General features: G+C 43.9%; 1 protein-coding gene across 1 annotated transcript in view; it reads left to right on the top strand.

The window, feature by feature from the left end:
* Nucleotides 1-19,097, top strand: part of sema6bb (sema domain, transmembrane domain (TM), and cytoplasmic domain, (semaphorin) 6Bb) — a 152,267-nt gene extending 133,170 nt beyond the window's left edge. Inside the window, exon 19 of the mRNA XM_020622375.1 lies at nt 12,822-19,097. Within this exon, the coding sequence (XP_020478031.1) occupies nt 12,822-13,723 (902 nt within the window). The 3' untranslated portion in view covers nt 13,724-19,097. The remainder of the gene's footprint in view (nt 1-12,821) is intronic.
* The last annotated feature ends 978 nt before the right edge of the window (nt 19,098-20,075 follow it).

Genomic DNA, 20,075 nt, shown 5'->3' with positions numbered 1-20,075 from the left:
CTGTAGGGTGCTCCGCCCCCGCCAGTGATGCGTCCTATCACTGCGGTGTCATCCGCAAACTTAAGAATGATGTTGTCTATATGGGAGGCGACACAGTCGTGGGTGAACAGGGTGTATAGGATGGGACTGAGGACACATCCCTGTGGGGTGCCAGTGTTTGTAACAATGCTGGCTGTAGTCCTATTACCAGTTCTGACAGTCTGGGGCTTGCCAGTCAGAAAGATCAGGTGTAGGAGTCTCCATGAGAAGGGGAGAAAGGGAATAGTGGGGGGCAGCCGCGATGGCGTCTGAGGTGGCCCTGTTGGGCCGGTAGGCATACTGCAGGGGGTCCAGGTTGTCCGGTATACTGCTTTGAATGTGGGCCAGCACCACTGTCTCAAAACATTTCATTATGATGGGAGTAAGTGTCCCCAGCCTGTAGTTGTTCAGGCAGGTGACCAGGCTCTTCTTGGAAAGGGGGACAATGGTTGTGGTCTTAAAGCAGGTGGGAGCGATGCTCTGGCTGAGGGAGAGGTTGAAGATGGTGATGAGAGCATCAGCCAGTTTGTTGGCACATGCTCTCAGAGCCCGCCCAGGGATGTTGTCTGGTCCTGCTGCCTTACAGGGGTCGATCTTCCTCAGGGCTTTGCATACCTGGCCTGATTAGACAGTTAATGGGGGTGGTCTGGTGGTCTCGGTGTGTGTGTGTGCTTCCTCTCTGTGCTGTGGTTGGAGGTCTCAAAGTAGGTGTAGAAGGAGCTGAGGTCATCCGGAAGACTGTCTGTGGAGCTGATGATGCTGGTGGTGGTCCTGTAGTCTGTGATGTGCTGCAGGCCTTGCCACATCCGTCCAGAGTCAGCAGTAGAATAGAAGCCATTCAGCTTCTCTCTGTACTGTCTCTTGGCCGCTGTGATGGCTTTCCTCAGTCTGTACTTTGTAGCTTTGTACTCCGTCTCATCGCCTGATCTGAATGCATGAGAGCGAGCACACAGCATGTGGCATACCTGACTGTTTATCCAGGGCTTCTGGCTGGGAAACCTCCTGACTTGTATGGTGGGCACCGTGTTGTCAATACAAGTACTAATGTACCCGGTCACTTACTCAGCATAATCCTGTACGCTGACAGAAAAGTCCTGAAAGGTGGCTGCAGCTTTAAACACATCCCAGTCTGTCCGGGCAAAACAGTCCTGCAGGGTGCCTTCAGTCTCCATGTTCCAAAGTTTCACTTGTTTAGTGACAGGGTTTGATTGCTTCAGTCTTTGTCTGTAAGCTGGATACATGAATAAAGAAATGTGGTCTGAGTGTCCAAGGTGGGGGTGGGGTGCAGCCCTGTATGCACCACGTATGCTACTATAAACATGATCCAGAGTGTTCTTGTCCCGGGTGGGAATGTTCGCATGTTGGTAATATTTGGGGAATACAGTTCGTAGATTGCACTGGTTAAAGTCGCCTGCAGCGATAAATACAGCATCGGGGTGAGCCGTCTCTAGCACACTGTTGACATCATGGAGTTTGCTGAGATCTGCCATGGAATTAGCTCCTGGAGCTATGTACAGTATATTCCAGCCAAAAACACACAGCTCATTGGTCTTGCCCATGGTAGTAGTTGGCGTCTGACTGACTGTGGGGTGGACAGGTGTCTTTAAAGAGCTCAGACAGGTGCTACTAATTTAGATTAATGAGTGGAGTAGGGGTGGACTTTTTCAAGGTACAGTAACAGGTCTTTGAGAGCCAGAATTCTTGCTGTTTCTCAGGTGTTCAAATACTTATGTTCAGCAGTGCAAGACAAATAAATTCTTTAAAAATCATACAATGTGATTTCCTGAATTTTTTTTTAATTCTGTCTCTCAGAGTGGTAATGCACCTACAATGTGAATTTCAGACCCCTCCATGATTTCTAAGTGGGAGAACTTGCAAAATCACAGGGTGTTCAAATACTTCTGTTCCTCACTGTATGGAAAGCTCCCCTGAGAAGGAGGTGTTTTCTCAACAAATCATTTCCTCATTAAATAATTTAAAACCATTTTCCCACAACCACATTTCTCTGTTTCAAACCATTATGTCTACAATTTATGCTGCTCTGGCTTAACCATTGGTTTGTCTGATCATCTGTACATTTGTGTTTCTTGGCCTATCAGACTTTATCGCTTCAAACTTAAGTCGATGAATCCAGTGCTATCCTAACTACCAGGGGCGGCCAATGCTATCCTAACCAACAGATGTCAAAGCCATGAAAATTAAATTCATGTTTCTAATAAACTGGCATTATCTCTTAGATGCATGTGTCTAATCAAAATCATCATCACTGGTGATGAGTTGAAATTATCTTTCCCCCCTTCATTGTACTCTCTCTCTCCCACACACATGTTCACAGGGCCATTGCCAAACGTGCTGCCTAACGGTGAGCATGGGCCGAGCAGATGCACAGTTGTCTGCCAGTGCTCTAATCAAGGGAAATGTTTAACAACTAGCAGGGCTAGCAGGGTTTTTCATTAATCTCCCAACTTGGGAGGATGGAGGGAGTGAGAAATGAGGCAGCCACTAAAATCATTCTGATTAACATGATCACAGCTGTCACGGTCACCTAGTAATGGAAACGTCACTAATATCAAATTTGATCATGCAGGAGCACCTTTGATTTGAGAGCATGCAAGTAAAAGTTTGTTTACTTCACTTATGACTCTAAGACATTTTTCCCATCATGCTGCCACCCCTGTGATCAAAGGACTGGTTGGGAAGAGAGAGCGGGACAGAGAGAGGATTAATGGCTACCAAGGAGTCAGGGAGGGAGGGAGGGAAGGATGATACAGGGTATGAAGGACCAGATGACTGAGTTAGACATGAAGACAATCAAATACTGAAGCCAAACTAAAACAGTGTGTGAGTTCCTTCGTACTCTGAATTTGACAGAGGTCTCCTCCTCTGTCTCGCTCCTCTTCACACCTCTTTAATCCTCACTTACACCCTCCTCTCTTTTCTTCCTCAGGCATCACCTCCTCTCAACTTCTCACCTCTTTTGTTTCAGCCCTCCTCCTCTTCTGCCTCATCTTCCTTCATTCCCTTTCTTTTCTTCAACCTATATAAAATCCATCTCCTCTCTTCTCTCTCTGCGCTGCTTTCCCCACCTCTCTTCTCCTCTCATTGTTACACTGTAATTGGAGCTGGAAGCCTCAAGACAAGCGGCTCAGTGTGCGTCAGTCTGACAGGCAGGCCCGTTGGCTTCTATTAAGCTTTAATAAGTGAGTAGGATTGGAAGAGGGAGAGGAGGAGTAGTAGGGAGGACAGAGTGTGCGAGCAGCTGCTTCTGCTGTCACCCCTCACTAGGATGCAAAGAAACCTGTCTGCTGTCACACGACACACACACACATTACCAAAATCGCTACCCGTCCACCCTTATTGCCACAAGCTAGAGCCTTTGTCTGCATATTGTGCATTCGAGAAAGAAACATACAATACAGTGCCTGAGTGTCCATGTCAAAGAGAAAGACAGCTGAAGAAGGATGCTGAGTGACAAAAGGCCAACCTGTGTTCGCTATAGCTAAAACAGTTATGCGCACATGCACTATGTCACAGAGAAAACAACACCAACACACACACTTGTCAGGATCTCTTCTCCTCCATGAAGATGACAGCAGCATTATTGCACTGTGCAGAATTTAATCCGAAGTGCCACACAGACCACATCTGAGGTAAAGGTAAGAGAAAGATCTACAACCTCTGCAGCTGAGTGCAGCAAGATGTAATGTATTTGAGAGAGGGGAGAGCAGTGACTATTAAGTTGCTGCTCTAATTTTTTTCTGTGGTTGTAGCCCTTTGTTTTTGTATACAAGAAAATCAAGACTGTGGTTTCCTGAAAAAATATCAAGTCATGGATCAATTCAGTGCCTGACTTTTTAAACTCTGTGTGTGTGTGTGTGTGTGTGTGTGTGTGTGTGTGTGTGCGTGTGTGCGCGCAGACTCTGTAAATGAACATGCTGATGCTGTAACCTCCAAATGCCTTTCTTTGTGTCACATCTGTTGCCCCCAAGAACATTCTTTTGACCGAGAAGAGGAGTGACAATGTAATTGGAGCTGGCAGTCATTCCGAACTGAATATTGGCCTGGAACATGAAAATAAATACAGCAAGAATTTGGGCTATGTTTATGCTGCTGCTGCAAAAATTCCAACAATGTTTTCAAAGAGAAAAGAACTCCTAGTGAACAATAAACACAAAAGTGCATTGGGTGCTTACATGAATACAGAAAGACTAAAAGGGTGTCTGTGGTGGTTGGCCTCCATAACCAGGGGCTGGCTGTTTGACAGCATGAAGGAATGAAGTGAGGAAAGATATGTTGTGAGATCTGAATTATGAGCTGCCATCTGTGTCTGGACAAATTTTGAGATATTGAGCAATTGAGGTTTTACATCCTGTTGGGCGAAAACTAACCTCCTAAATAAACCTTAATACTTGGTTAAATAAACTATTTAAAATGCATAACTCAAGTCTCATGCGAAGACATCCTTCAGGAGAATGTTAATTGAGAATTTTTTTCTGAGCAATCCCATGTAAGATCAAAATATTAAATGGAAGTGCACCTTATTACAAGATTAATATTCAGAAGCAGGGATGAGTTAATTGAAGTAGAAGAGAAAAGAAAAAAAAGTAAAAGGGATAGGAGGGAAGATGAGGTTGTGGCATCAACCAAACAAAAAAATATTTAAAAAAAAACAAAAAAACAAATCACATTTCATTTTAAGACCAGACACAATCCCGCTGATAAAATATGACATCTGGTTGTTCAGGAGGATTTGCCTGATGGTGAACTGAACTGAACTGTGCTTGCCACATAATTAACTGGCTGTAACTAAGGTCTGTGCCCACATGTATCACTGTGCTTATTGGATTGATGATGAAGGACTAATTAGAGCTGAAAAGAGTATTGACTGACCAACAATTGATTATACCAGTTTTCAGTCAGTGGAAACTTGTGAGCATGGATTCATGCTGGTAGTGTAATTCACTGTCAGAGCTATAAGATGAAACTGTACTGTAAATGTCAAGGGATAGATTAATGGTTTAATATACAATAATTGTGGGTATTTGTTACCTTGCCTCTATAGAGTACAGTTATCTTTACAGAGTACAGCCACTGCTGTGAAGCTTTATAACCTGACAATGGACCAGCTGTCTGAATAAAGAAAGACAATGTCTTCAGGGAAGACAATGCCAGACCACAGCTGGGTCCCAGAGGATGAATCCTACTGACTTTGGTGATTGACTTCTTCTTCCTCACAGACTACCATTTTTGTTTTTAGTGAAATGTGCAACATAGGTTTGTTATGAAATTTGGTAAAGACATTCATGTCAGTGTCAACTTGAAATGCAATCACATCAAGGCTCCCTTCATTTTCCATCTAGCACCAAACTTATCCAGGTTTGTAGCTATATACTTATTATGCAAATGATATCCCCATGAGTTTGTCTGTTACAAAATGTTAGCATGCTAACAGGCTAAACTAAACCTAACTAAGTAATGTAACTGCTGCCTGTTTCATATGCATTTGTTTTTCATTGGGAATATTTTTATCAGTAAATGTTATTGCAAAAAGTTAAATGTGCTCAATCACAACCCAGTCTCATAGAAGAATGTAACTATAATAACTATATTGGTCTGCAACGGAAAATGTCCTAGTCTCACAATAACGCCTGCAATATTTTCTGGATCGAAAACTTTGACATGGCAACGTCTTTCTGGCAGAGAAAAAGAAAGGAAATGGTTAAACGTGGGCACATAAAAGACAGGGTTCAGGTTAGGGAGAGACCCTGGTTTTAGCTAGAACACTCAAATGAAAAAACACTCATGAAAGTACAACATTGCACAATGACAGACACAGGACATGATTTCCAGTTGTCTGCATGAAAGTTAGGTTTTTGTTGAACCCATCCATCCCTCTACACCAACTTTCTATAGTTCAGAACCATTCAACTACAACAAACACTGCATGTTGACATCCTGATTCACACTTTATTCCAACTGATGGTGGCAGGGCTGTACACAGACATTTTGGGCGGCAGTGAGGGAAGGTGCTCAATCTAAAATATAGTTTAGCCCTCTCACCAGAATCAGAATCAGCTTTATTGGCCAGGTGTGTTGAACATGAGGAATTTGACTCTGATACAGCGGGGGGAATGTATTGCACTGAGGGTTATTGTCCAGTCCTACCTTTGTGGGTTAAGTATTAATCAGAGTGACGGGTCGGGGGAAGAAACTGTCCTTGTGCCTGGTTGTCTTGGTGCACAGTGACCTGTAACGCTGTCCAGAGTGGAGGAGTTCAAATATATTTTGTCCCGGGTGTGAGGGGTCTGCAGAGATCTTCTTCGCCATCCTTTTGACCCATGAGGTGTACAGGTCCTCAATGGAGGGAAGGCTTGCGCCAGTGATCTTTTCTGCAGACCTGACTGTCCGCTGGAGTCTGTTCCTGTCCTATTTGGTAGCTGAACCAAACCAAACAGTGATGGAAGAGCAGAGGACAGACTCAGTAATTCCTCTGTAGAACTGTATCAGCAGCTCCTGGGGCAGGTCGAACTTCCTCAGCTGGCGCAGGAAGTACATCCTCTGCTGTGCCTTCTTGGTGATGGTCCTGATGTTGGACGTCAACTTCAGGTCCTGGGAGATAGTGGAGCCCAGGAACTTGAAGGACTCTACTGCTGATACAGTGCTGCCAAGTATGGTGAGGGAGGGTAAGGTGGGGGGCTAGTCCTGAAGTCCACTGTCATCTCCACGGTTTTGAGCATGTTCAACTCTGGGTTGTTGCGACTACACCATAGGGCCAGCTGCTCAACCTCCCGTCTACAGGCTGACTCGTCACCATCTCAGATAAGACCAATGACCATTGTGTCATCTGCAAACTTTAGGAGCTTGACAGAGGGGTCCTTCAAGATGCAGTCGGTGTAGAGCAGGGGTGCCTAGACTTTTTCGCCTTGCGAGCAACTTTTCAAATGACTAAGTCAAAATGATTGACCTACACTAAAAATACTACATACATATATATGTATATACAGTATATAGTGTGAAAAAGTGTTTGCCCCCTTACTGATTTCTTATCTTTTTTGTATGTTTGTCACACTGTAATGTTTCAGATCATCAAACAAATTTAAATATTAGTCAAAGATAACACAAGTAAACACATCATGCAGTTTTTAAATGAAGGTTTTTATTATTAAGGGAAAACAAAATCCAAAACTACAAAGCCCTGTGTGAATAAGTGTTTGCCCCCTAAACCGAATAACTGGTTGGGCCACCCTTAGCAGCAACAACTGCAATCAAGCGTTTTCGATAACTTGCCATGAGTCTGCCACAGCGCTGTGGAGGAATTTTGGCCCACTCATCTTGGCAGAATTGTTGTAAGTCAGCCACATTGGAAGGTTTTCGGGCATGAACTGCCTTTTTAAGGTCATGCCACAGCATCTCAATTGGATTCAGGTCAGGACTTTGACTAGGCCACTCCAAAGTCTTCATGTTGTTTTTCTTCAGCCATTCAGAAGTGGACTTGCTGATGTGCTTTGGATCATTGTCCTGCTGCAGAACCCAAGTTCGCTTCAGCTTGAGGGCACAAACGGATGGCCGGACATTCTCCTTCAGGATATTTTGGTACACAGCAGAATTCAGGGTTCCATTTATCACAGCAAGTCTTCCAGGGCCTGAAGCAGCAAAACAGCCCCAGACCATCACACTACCACCACCAATATTTTACTGTTTGTATGATGTTCTTTTTCTGAAATGCGGTGTTACATATACGCCACACATAATGGGACACACACCTTCCAAAAAGTTCAACTTGTGTCTCGTCTGTCCACAGAGTATTATCCCAAAAGTCTTGGGGATCATCAAGATGTTTTCTGGCAAAACTGAGACGGCCCTTTATGTTCTTTTGGCTCAGCAGTGGTTTTCGTCTTGGAACTCTGCCATGCAAACCATTTTTGCCCAGTCTCTTTCTTATGGTGGAGTCATGAACACTCACCTTAACTGAGGCAAGTGAGGCCTGCAGTTCTTTGGATGTTGTTGTGGGGTCTTTTGTGACCTCTTGGATGAGTTGTCGCTGCGCTCTTGGGGTAATTTTGGTCGGCCGGCCACTCCTGGGAAGGTTCTCCACTGTTCCATGTTTTCGCCATTTGTGGATAATGGCTCTCACTGTGGTTCGCTGCAGTCCCAAAGCTTTAGAAATGGCTTTATAACCTTTTCCAAACTGATAGAGCTCAATTATTCTCTTTCTCATTTGGTTTTGAATTTCTTTGGATCTCGGCATGATGTCTAGCTTTTGAGGATCTTTTGGTCTACTTCACTTTGTCAGGCAGGTCCTATTTAAGTGATTTCTTGATTGCGAACAGGTGTGGCAGTAATCAGGCCTGGGTGTGGCTAGAGAAATTGAACTCAGGTGCGATAAACCAGTGTTTTGACAGGGGGGCAAACACTTGTTCACACAGGGCTATATAGTTTTGGATTTTGTTTTCCCTTAATAATAAAAACCTTCATTTAAAAACTGCATGATGTGTTTACTTGTGTTATCTTTGACTAATATATAAATTTGTTTGACGATCTGAAACATTACAGTGTGACAAACATGCAAAAAGATAAGAAATCAGTAAGGGGGCAAACACTTTGTCACACCACTGTATTTGGAGCATGTCTGTGGCTCATAAACCACCTGAGGTTTGACCAAGTCAGTTCTGTGACAGCCCGAGGGGCATGGGGTGGGGATCCATAGATTGTGGAGCTTGAACCATAACACAGACCGAGTTGGTCGGTAGCTCGACCTCTGTTACAGAGATTTCAACCTTTTTAAATGTTTTTCCTCAGAGAAGTGTGTTCCTTTAATAGAAAAGGGTCCTTTTAAGGCCACAGTAAACTTGACACAAATTAGCTCGTAGAACAGAAACATCTTTGCTCAAAATAATAGGTTCTCTATTTGTACAAGGGAAGCTGGTTAGAAAATATACAAACATATCATTTAACATATCATCTGGTGTAACAGATCATAGCTGATCTCTGATCTGTACAGATCCCCCTCATGGTCCACCACACATGTAAACCACGCATTAATTGCCAATAAGACACTACCTCGTTGTGCCTGGCACTTCCGTTTCTAACAAGAGCAAGATGTTGTTGTGCACAGCAGGGAACTTTGGCTTTTCCCTCATCGGGAACCTAAAGAGAATTTGACAGTCTGATACCGTGGTTGTACTTTGTTTTTCCATGTCTATAGCTCTCTCTCTCTCTCACTCAAACACACAATCAGGTGAATGGAGAGCCTCAAGTCAGCATTCACGGTGCTCTGTAATCATGGTGGAACCTAATCAATCAGTCAGGGAGAGTGCAGGAGCAGCTTTGGAAACAGCCGTTGAACAGGCAGAACACAAACTGTAGAAATGTGACATCTCTGCTGCTTGGCTCATAGTGAACCAGCCTTAGTCCTCATTTCACCTCTAAACCAGCAGGAGTGGAATCCCTGACTGCAAAGAGGTCAATCCTCTGCCCAGAGCTCCTGTCAGGCATCATAGCAGCTAAGATGGGCAGGCACATGGCTCAATACATGAGCAGGGCCCAGAAAGGAATTGGTAGTAACACCAAAGGAGCAAAGCACCAGCTACTGGTTGATAAAGTAGTCACTCGAGACTACAAGACCAGGCATAGCAACCTGTGCACTGCATGGATTAACTACAAGAAAGCCTATGAATCAATGCCTCACACATTGATCCTGGAATGCTTGTAACTGTACAACATCGACAGGACTCTAAGAGCCTTCATCAGGAACTCAATGGGAATGTGGAAAACAACCCTAGAGGCCAACTTCAAGCCAATTGCACAAGTCAACATCAAGTGCAATATCTACCAAGGAGGTGCTATGTCCCCACTGCTGTTCTGCATAGGGCTAACCCCCCTCAGCCAGATCATCACCAAGAGTGGTTACGGATACTGACTACAGAATGGAGCAACCATCAGCCACCTCGTCTACATGAATGACATCAAGCTGTATGCCAGGAGTGAACGAGACATCAACGCACTGATCCACACCACTAGGATCTACAGCCAGGACATCGGAATGTCATTCGGACTGGATGAGTGTGGTCGAATGGTAACAAGGAGAGGGAAGGTAGTCAGAACTGAGGAGACTGTACTACCAGAAGGCAACATAGCAGATGTTGAGGGCAGCTACAAGTACCTTGGGATCCTGCAGGCAAATGGGAACCATGAAGAGGCTGCAAGGAAAGCAGCAACCACCAAGTACCTGCAGAGAGTAAGGCAAGTCCTGAGAAGTCAGCTGAATGGAAAGAACAAAGTCCGGGCGACTTGTAACTCTGACATAGCCTCCACAGTCCAGCTCTTCACTGTTTTGATCACAGCCTTTGCAACTTTAGGTTTCTGCCTGTAGGTTGGAATAATATCATACAGTGATCAAAGTGTCCGAGGGCTGTGGGACAGAGCAATAGGCGTCTTTTATTGCTGTGTAGCAGTGGTCCAGTGTGATTTTGTCCCTGGTGGGACAGGTGACATGCTGCCTGTATTTGGGCAATTCATGGGTGTGATTTGCTCTGTTAAAGTTCCCTAGAACAATGAATGGGGAGTCGGGATGTTCCAGTTCTACACTGGTTATCAGGTTGGTCAGGAGCTGTAGTGCCTTTCGTTTTAAATAGACACCAATGAGGATGAAGCTTGAAAATTCTCAGGGAGAATAGAAGGGTTTGCAGTTGATAAAGAGAGTCTCTAAGTCTGTATTACATGTCCTCTGTAGCACCGTGACATCAGAGCACCAACCTTCATTTATGTAGAAACAAATTCCACCTCCTCTGGTTTTCTGGGACAGCTCCGATACGCGATCCGCTCTGTATACCCGGAAGCATGGTATTGCACTGTCCACGATGGAGTCACTGAGCCAGGTCTCTGTGAAGCATAAGGCAGCAGAGCATGCAAAGTCAGGTTTAGTCCTTTTATGAGAAGGATTTCATCCATCTTGTTGGCTAGGGAGCGGAGATTTGCTAGGTGGATAGACGGGAGTGGAGTCCTTGTTCCTCTCTGACGAAGCCTGACTAAAACACCTGCTCGCTTGACCCACCGGCGTTTTTTCGAGGTCCCGTAGATTACAGCTGCCCCTCCGATCAGAATGTCCATACAGCATTCTTCGTTCACAAAAATCGGAGAAAGGTTGTTTGGTGTGAGTTGTCCAATATTTAACAGTTCTTCTCTGGTAAATGTTTTACAGCCCTTATTTTGCCATTACTAGGTTTTACACTGTGGACCAACATAGCCATTGTACATTTTTCTGCAATACTGTGTTGATCAGCACAAACCAGCTTTGTGCTCTGTCCTGTTTCTAAATCAGAAAATCAGGAAACGCATAAAACTAGATAGATTGGACTGCAAGTATGAGAGAAACCAGCTGTTACTGTTTGGATGAACTGTCCCTTTAATGTGTATAAGAGCACCTCCAGCACAGCACAGCAGTTCAGTCACCTCACAGGGTTTGAGCTGCCATTTCCCAGCTTAATGTAAATGTGGAGAGTAACACTTTATTATACAAAGTCACAAATGCCTTTAATTAACCACTAGGCTGTCTCATACTGAAGCATTTGCATCATAACCAGCTCCATTTGTCCCATTTAAAAATGATTTTTTTCGGAGAGTAAGTAGTAGGTATGTTTGTTGATGCTCTTTGGATGTTCACGCATTTTCATTCTTGCTCCTTTTTTGTGCTTGTGAAAGTGAGCAAGTAGCTCTTCATGTCTATTAATGACATCCATTACTTTTTTATGAGAAAGGATTTATTTCTCTGGCCTTGTGGAGGCAGTCTTCCCTATTGGTGTTGGTGGTGTTGTAATTTAACAACTATTACAGTGTTTGTCTCAGGCCCCAAATGTGCCAGTTCACTCAAGGCAACCTCTCTCTCTTTCTTTCTTTGTTTCTCTCTCTCTTTCTTTGTGTATCTATGTGTAACATCCTCATCTTTTTTGCCCAATCTGCTTCATTGGGCACAATTTCATTGTATTTGTTGGTGGTGGTCCCAGGAGCCCACACAGCAAAGAACAACTTTTCTTCTGGCATCTTCCTAACTGACCCATGGCAGCCTGTGCTGTGTCATGTCTTCAATAATTTATAAACACTTCTCTCAGAGGGAGAATATTGTGTTCTTATAGAAAAGAACAGGAATGTGTGTTGTTGTCTCCTGATATTGTACCATTTATCTAAAACGCAGTATCTTATGTTCATCCTTGCAAAGACTTTAGCATACAGATGCAACAAGGGGAAAAATATCAACTTTATTTGAACAAAAACAGGGATAAGTATTTCTTTTTTAATTCACAGCATAAAACAGGTGCAGGTCATATTCCTTATTTGTACACAAGTCAAGCAAATGAACCTGGAAATATCCAGCTTCTGAAGTATCTAGTGTGTTTTATATAAGCTTAACTAATAATTATGGTAATAATTAAGTCACACGCACAAACATATAGATGGGAACTATAAAGGATTTTCATGGTGTGAAAACTTACTATTAATGCCAGACATGACATCTCTCCCCATAAAACTAATGCTGTGAAACGTGTTAGGGTTGAGAGCTATTCTCAGTCAGGAAGACAGTTATTACAGCTATTAAAATCAACATCCACTTTACATAATGATGGCAATTAGCTGCAGCTACCTTGGCTGGAAAGCATACGACCATTCCCACCCACATAGTGTGGAGATAAAATAAGCTGTTTTGTCTCCCTGTTTGATAACTCACGTTTAACACAGGAAATACAGAGGCTATTTAGACACCTCCACTAGTTGACTGATGGCCCTTCTGTTTCTCTCAACTTTTATAGGAATACTGCTCCAAGAGAGTTTTATCGAGGAGCCTGATGGCCTGGTGTCTGTAAACCTGCTGGTGGTGTCTGCTGTTTCAGCCTTCGCAACAGGAGCTATCCTCTCTGGTCTCACTGTTTGCTGGATCATGAGCCACCGCCACCGTCACACTCGCAGCTCTGGTGCCAGTGGTGCCCGCCGCAAAAGTGACAAAGAGCAGAGCATGCTGGGGCAGGGCCGCAGCGGTTCTGTAATGAGTGTAACAAGAACCAGCGGTGGTGAGAGGCGGCGTTCGCAGGCAGATAACCCCTTTGTCAACGGATGGCCTAAAGGAGAGATGGACCCAGGATTGCTGCCTACCCCAGAGCAGACCCCACTGCAGCAGAAACGGGCCATGCGTCTTCCAGACACCGACTGGGAGCAGAGCCAGACATATCTCACTGCTGTGGGGACTCCTTGCCCTAACAACTCTGTCATCTACCTGAGCTCTAAGTTTCTGCATAGCGGTGGAGGGGGTGGAGGGATGGTCCGGATAGAGGACCCAGGGGAGGTTGTGCTGCCCCTGCACCCAGAGCGCCAGCGCTACCTGATCCTAGCCACCCAGAGAGGGGAGCATGGTGGCAGCCGCCCCACTGGCACCTTGAGGAACTCAGCAGGAGACTACATCTACCCTGCCACTCCACAGGACTCCCCTGACCGACGGAGGGTGGTTTCTGCTCCCACTCCCTACATGGACTACGGGGAGCCTCGCTGGAGTCACGAGACGCTCAACTACAACAGCAACAATGGAGCACCCTATCACTCCCAGCGCCAGGGCCTCATAAGGCCAGACATGCATGGGCCTCGAGGGCTGGGAGAACTGGCTGACTTCAGCCATCTTCTAGGGAAGAACATGGGAGAGCGCACCCCCAGCGGCCAGTGAGGTGAAGCATATGAACCCTGACACCAAGCTCTCTCTGAACACCCATTCCCTTCAACAGTAAAGTGGAAGAAATCAAGCCCTCAGACTCACTGTCCCAGTCCAACCTTACCCAGTCTGTCCTCTCTCACTGTCATTCAGTGTTCTGATGTCATTCAGCTGCCTGGAGAGAGAGACAGAGAGAGAAGAAACAGAGTTGAAAAAGAGGAAAAAAGCCTCCACATTTGCATTCCTCTGCTCTTAATCTGAGGAGCACCCCTCTGCTCTGTTAGTGGTATGACCCACAGAGCATGACTTTTACACCACAGGACACACAGTAGAGAGAGGTGCAAAGGAAGGGGAATGCTCTCTATGACACAATGTGTAGATTAAAAAAAGACAATTTCCCTTGCAAAACCAAATGTGAAAGGTCTCCCTCCGCCATTTTGTTTAGTGTTTTGACACCATGGTTCTTCGAGTGTAACATTTTGTTCCTGTCTTTTTGTTTGTCTGTGTGTGTTTGTCTGTGTGTGTGTGTGTGGGTGTGTGTGAGAGAGAGAGAGAGAGAGATTTGCTTTGGATCTCAGATGAGACTAAAACTGTAGTCATGCCAGACTTTATGAACCATGCAGCATTGGATTGTGTGAAAGTGTGTGTGGCCACAACAACCCCAACCACTGTCCTGTCTTAACTGTGAAGTATAACTATAATGAAGTTGGTGATTATATTGTTTTCCCTTTTCATAAACTGTAAGAAAGAGACAAAATTGATTTTATCATGTCTGCTTGAAGCTATATGTGTTTAACAATCAGAGGTTTGGATGGTCAAGTGGTGGCTAGTGAAGGGTTGAGACTCCAGGTAATAGTTTTGTGACTCCTAGTACCTCAGAGGGACCCTTGGATAGAGCCATGATGAAGTTAAAAAGAGCAATAATGAGCAAGAAACATATAAGGCTGAAGAGAAAGCCAATTTAATTAGGTAATTTTATCATTTTTTCAGCAAAGCAAACTGAAGCCTGAAGAAAAAGTGAAGAAAAAGCAGAGTGCTAGGAAAAGCAGCAGTATCTCCCTTCTGTTTTTCCTTCCCCAGAACGCCTGGGTCAGTCTGACCTGACCTGAGGCCTCCCTAGGCTCCACACTCCATTTGAAGAAGGGAATGTGAGCTGTAGCTGTCTGGCTGTCTGAGTGAGACTGTGAGGCCCGGCCGCTTGGGAGCTCCATTCAGCCTCTTTTGCCTGACACTGACCTCCTTTGTGCCCCAGAAGCAGGAGGAGACAGCAGCAACAAATAACCGTTAAGAGTCAGGCATCAAGCCCAGCCCTACAGCCCAGCAGAATACCAACAAGGAGGACAGCAGCTCCATCCGTCATGTGAGACGTACCGACCAGGCCCAGGCATCTTGTATGTTTCACCCACTTGCGAGGACAGAGAGTAGCTAAGGGCTGAAGCTGGGGTGGAGACCAGGGATGGGGCACAATGCTAGCTGTCACAATGCTCATCCCTTGTGGCTTAATCCCTTTCTCTTTCTCACTGTGTTTCCTAACAAAAGTGGGATAAAGACAACAGATGGACATGGGTACACTTGAATGTGGAGTTTATTTCACTCCGTTGTCTTATCTTTTGATGGTTTCTGTTCTTCTGAGTTCTCATCCGTTCTTGATTCAAATGTAGATCCAGAGATAGCTTTAGTTAATCGGGGTCACAATGTACCTGAGGCGGTGTGTGTGTGTGTGTACTCTGTGTGTATGAGTCCCTTAGGGTTTGTGTCCGTGAATGTGTTACTCACTGAGTGCAAAAAACCGCTTTGATCAATTTTACTTTCATTCTCACCTGTATTTTTTCCCAGCCCTTTTCTTTTCTCTGTTGAGCCATTAATGTTGTGCAGTAATGCTTTGCTTGACATTCACAAATCCATGCTCAAAGTGCTGGAGCCCTGCGTGGGAGCAGTGCATGCTATACAATATGTTTAAATCATTATACTGTACACAAAGAAGTGCAAAATAAAATGAAGAATCTGGGCTGTGCTTGGCTGGAGGGAATTTGGCATCAGGTGAGAGATACTCTACCACACAATGAAATATCGTAAAGTACAAAAACTAGGGATGGACGTTTGAATATTTTGGTACTGGTGGCTACATGATATGATACCTTTCAGTTTTTGAGACAGAAATCTAAAAACGTGTAAAATGTACACACTGTTCTAACTTTGCTTTATAGCATCCTTTAGCTTGATGCTTGGTTTTCTGGCCTGGAACTTAATTATCTTGGTTCACTCTCACAGCTGTCACCAGTGGTGTTTTCAACCACAGCGGGCAGCTTTTCTCAGCAGTAATGCTACAAAGATCGACAGTAGACCACCTGCCTAGCACCAAATGGCAGATTGTCAAAGTTGGTGACTAGCCAGTGAACCTAGAGGAGAATTGTGTGACAAAAAGAGGCAAAAAGAAAAGATATTTTCCACACAAATTGGTGGAGGCCAAAACAAAACTAAAAGGAGAGTGACTATTAGCCATCAGGTGGTCTGAAACATGACTCCAATGAATAGTATCATTGCTCTATATCTGCTGGATGTGTAAATAAGCAACCAAATACTAACTTATTCACCTTAAAAGGTGATAAGTCAGTGTTGTCTTCACAGCCTTTGTAATGTTCCAATGCCAATAGGGTACCAAACACTACAGTATATATTCTTTAAAAACAAAAAGAAAATTAAACATCTTTCTCCAAAATCCTTTTTCTATTTCAACAAAAGTATTGAGGTGATAAAGTTTATCCAAATACAAGCAGTCCCACAAGAATAAATGAGACTGTGCACATTTAAATATATAGTACATCCAGAGCTGTCGGATAAAAAGCAAAGTAGACAAGATTGTAAATCTGGCCAGATATATTGATAGCAGCTGGCATTTTTGCCTTAGAGGTTTGATACCCAACCCTAAAAAACACACAGCCAAGAGTTGAAGGTGGTGCATGGGACAAGTCAGAGAAAGCAATAAATGAAAATGAGGACAGAAGAGAAGGTCAGGCGGGAAAACGCTATGTTACTGCATTACTGCCTTGCCACATTAGTATAGTGTATTCTTTAGGCATTCCAGTCTGAAACAGGTCATTAGTATTGAAGATACAAAGCTTTCCACCAGCCCACTCCCTCATCTCTGCCTCTCTTTGACTCCCTCCCTGTCTCCATCTCTGCTGCGGTGTGAGTGCTGCGTGTCCGTCCATATATATGTGTGTGTGTGTGTGTGTGTGAATGAGGGCTCTCTGTGTCGGCTGCCGTGTCCTCGCTCTGCATCTCCTCCAGTGTTTCACTAAACATGCTTGATTAGGCAAAGTACATTGCTGGCCCTCTAATGGCCCAATAAGCCCCTGGGACGATTAGTCCAGACACATCAGCCCTAAGAGGGAGGTGCATGTTGAACCAGCTCTTTACCTCTCCACTGACCACCAGCCACACACACACACACACACACACATGGAGGCACACAATTGCTGTAAGCCTTTTAACCAAATTTGGGATGCAATTGAATTAAGATCAGAAATCGAGCTCAGGCTCGAATTAGGCTGACGCTGGCTTTGTTTTAAGAAAGATACTGTACGTGATGTTATCTTAGTGACTGCATAATTTGATTACCTTATTTCAACATTACAGGGCAGCTAAAGAATTCAGGTGTAAGCCCATGGAAGCCTGTATGCTTATTAAAGCCATCATCCTCCCTCTTCTTTACATAGTTCATGTCATTCCCTCCATGTTCAGCAGCTGCACTTTGTCTTCTTCTTCTGTCAAGCCCCTTTTATTGTTAACAGACATACGCTATCTCTTTACACACACTCACATGCACATGCCATATCTCTAGCCAGACTGCTTTGTGCCTATTTGTCATTATTAAAGGTTAGCTGCTTAATTTAATGAGTCAGTGACAGGAACAGAAATCAAAGTAATTCACAAAATCCTGCTTTATTTCACATCAAATCCTTAATGTGTTACAATGTTTTTTAGGCATTTTCAAAACCTCTCATGCAGTAAATTGCTTTCCTTTGCTTTGAAATGATTGTGTTTGGAGGTTTTTTGTTAAGTGTAGCACATACCGCCTCCGGTGCTACACACATACATACTCATGTTATTCCTATTCATCTCCACCCTCCACATATTGACACACACACAATTCCCTCCCAGCCCTCGTGACCCTGTGTGTGTGTGTGTCTGTGTTTTTATTTATCAGTTTGTGTCTGTGTCTAAAGAGAGCACGCCTTTGTGTGTTGGGGTTGTTTGTGCCGTGTGACCCAGTGATGCAATGCCCCCCAGCCAATAACTGCCAGCTTTCTCTACAGTGCTTCACTGTATTGTGTGTGCTCTGTGCCCCAGAGAGAGTCCAAAAACGGAGGCTAACTTGTAGTAAATCCACCATCATACTTGTGAAGAGTGACATGAAACTGTTAAGCCAACATATGAAAGGAAAAAGCACAAAAACAAGGCGAAAACAAAATCAAGATGAGCATTTTTGTAAAGATGTAGATGTATGTAGGGAGCACTGCTCAGTTTTGTCATGTTTGATTTCTCTATCGTTTGTTTTTGTGGTAGATATTTGGTTTGAAATTATATAGAATATTATTGTATATGATTTCTATTTCAGTTCTCTGGTGTTCCAGATGTGATGACGACAATGAAGATGAACTTGATGACTATCATAATTATTATATTGACAGTGACAGTGAAGTAGTACTATGAGTATCGCTGTTTGGATGCTGAATCTAAAAGGAAGAGGAGAAGTGAATGAACTCATAGAGACTGAGGTTCGAAAAGAGATTTTTCTCCTGCTACTGTGAAGGACCTTGCCATCCTGCGGCTCTTGCCAGAGGCTGTCTCAACAGGGACCTCGGTGCAGGTTCTCATCAGATGACACGTTCCTACTACATGTACATAACCCTGATGCTTACATGTAATTTAAGTGCAGTAGCTGCATGACGACACAGCCTTTGTGTGTGTGTACAGAAGTAGCGACGTGAATTTGTACAGTACATGCAAGTGTGTGTGCTTGTGTCCGCAAAGAAACTTGTCATCACGCAAAAAGCAACATGTGCATGAACTCTCCAGCAAATGCACAGAAAACACACACAGAGCACACAAACACACACAGTCACACTCCAGCCGTTGTTCACCATCCTCCACATTGTCCTGAGCTCTGCCTGTCACTCCACATGGAGACTTTGCTCTATGTCAACTTTCTCATTCAAATAAACCACGCAGGCTTTGACCTTGTTGACATCACTGACTATAGTATGTTTGGATTTTTCTGTTGTTCTGTTCTCTTTATTTATTTATAGACTCACAATACTATTTAAAAAACCATAGCACACTGATTTATACTGTACAATGCAAAATTTGTTCCTCTCATAAAAGACTATTCTGTTGCTTGTTATGTCAAAGCAGCAGGAGAGGAAGTATTACGTTTGCCTACAGAATCTGTTACAAATTAAACTTCTGCATTAAAAATTCTGCCTTACTAAAATAAAGAATTATCAGCAAAGTATATTTAAAGTATCAAAACTCAAAGTAGGCGGCACAGTGGGGCGATGGTTAGCATTGCCCCCTCACAGCAAGAAGGTTCTGGGTTTGAGCCCCAGCCAACACAATGCCTTTCTTTGTGGAGTTTACGTGCTCTCCATGTGCCTGCGTGCCGTCTCTCTGGATACTCCAGCTTCCTCCCACAGTCCAAAGACATGCAGCTTAGATTGCCCATAGGAGTATGGTTGTCCACCTCTTAGTGTCAGCCCTGGAATAGACTTAGGACCTGTCCACACACCATGAAGAAAGATAATGTAAAATTTGTAAAATTGCTCAATTGCACTTGTGAGTGTAATGGAGTCTGCAGTTTATGTAGTAGTCTGTTGATCTTACCTCTTTCATACTAAGACCATGATGCAGATCAGATGAATGAAGTAACCTATATACTTCACTAGCTCTCTGTATCACACTCAGGTGTGTGATGAGTGGCCCACTGCTCGGAGCTTGTTGGAGCCCTCTTTTATCATTAGTCTCTCTCCATTGCAAACTCTTTTCCTGCACCTGGGTGTAATAGTGCATGGCCATAAAATATGAATTGAAAATACTACTATAAATGTTTTGATTTACGCAAATGTACAGTATCTCACTCGATAGTCATTAAGTTGAGGAAAAATGAAATATAGAATAGTATGTGGTGATCTCTGTTTATATAGAAATACCTTATGACATTTAAAACAAAGAAAAGTGTTATAAATATACATTATTGTAACTGAAAAACAACATGGGGTCAACATGAGTTACAGCTGACCCCACTTCTGTCCATTGGCTAAAACCGACAGCAGTAACCAACAGTAATAAGTAAACACGCTTTAGA

This window comes from Monopterus albus, unplaced genomic scaffold, assembly GCF_001952655.1.
Source record: "Monopterus albus unplaced genomic scaffold, M_albus_1.0 scaffold279.1, whole genome shotgun sequence".
In the NCBI taxonomy this organism is placed as follows: domain Eukaryota; kingdom Metazoa; phylum Chordata; class Actinopteri; order Synbranchiformes; family Synbranchidae; genus Monopterus; species Monopterus albus.
This window is presented reverse-complemented; position numbering and strand designations above follow the sequence as displayed.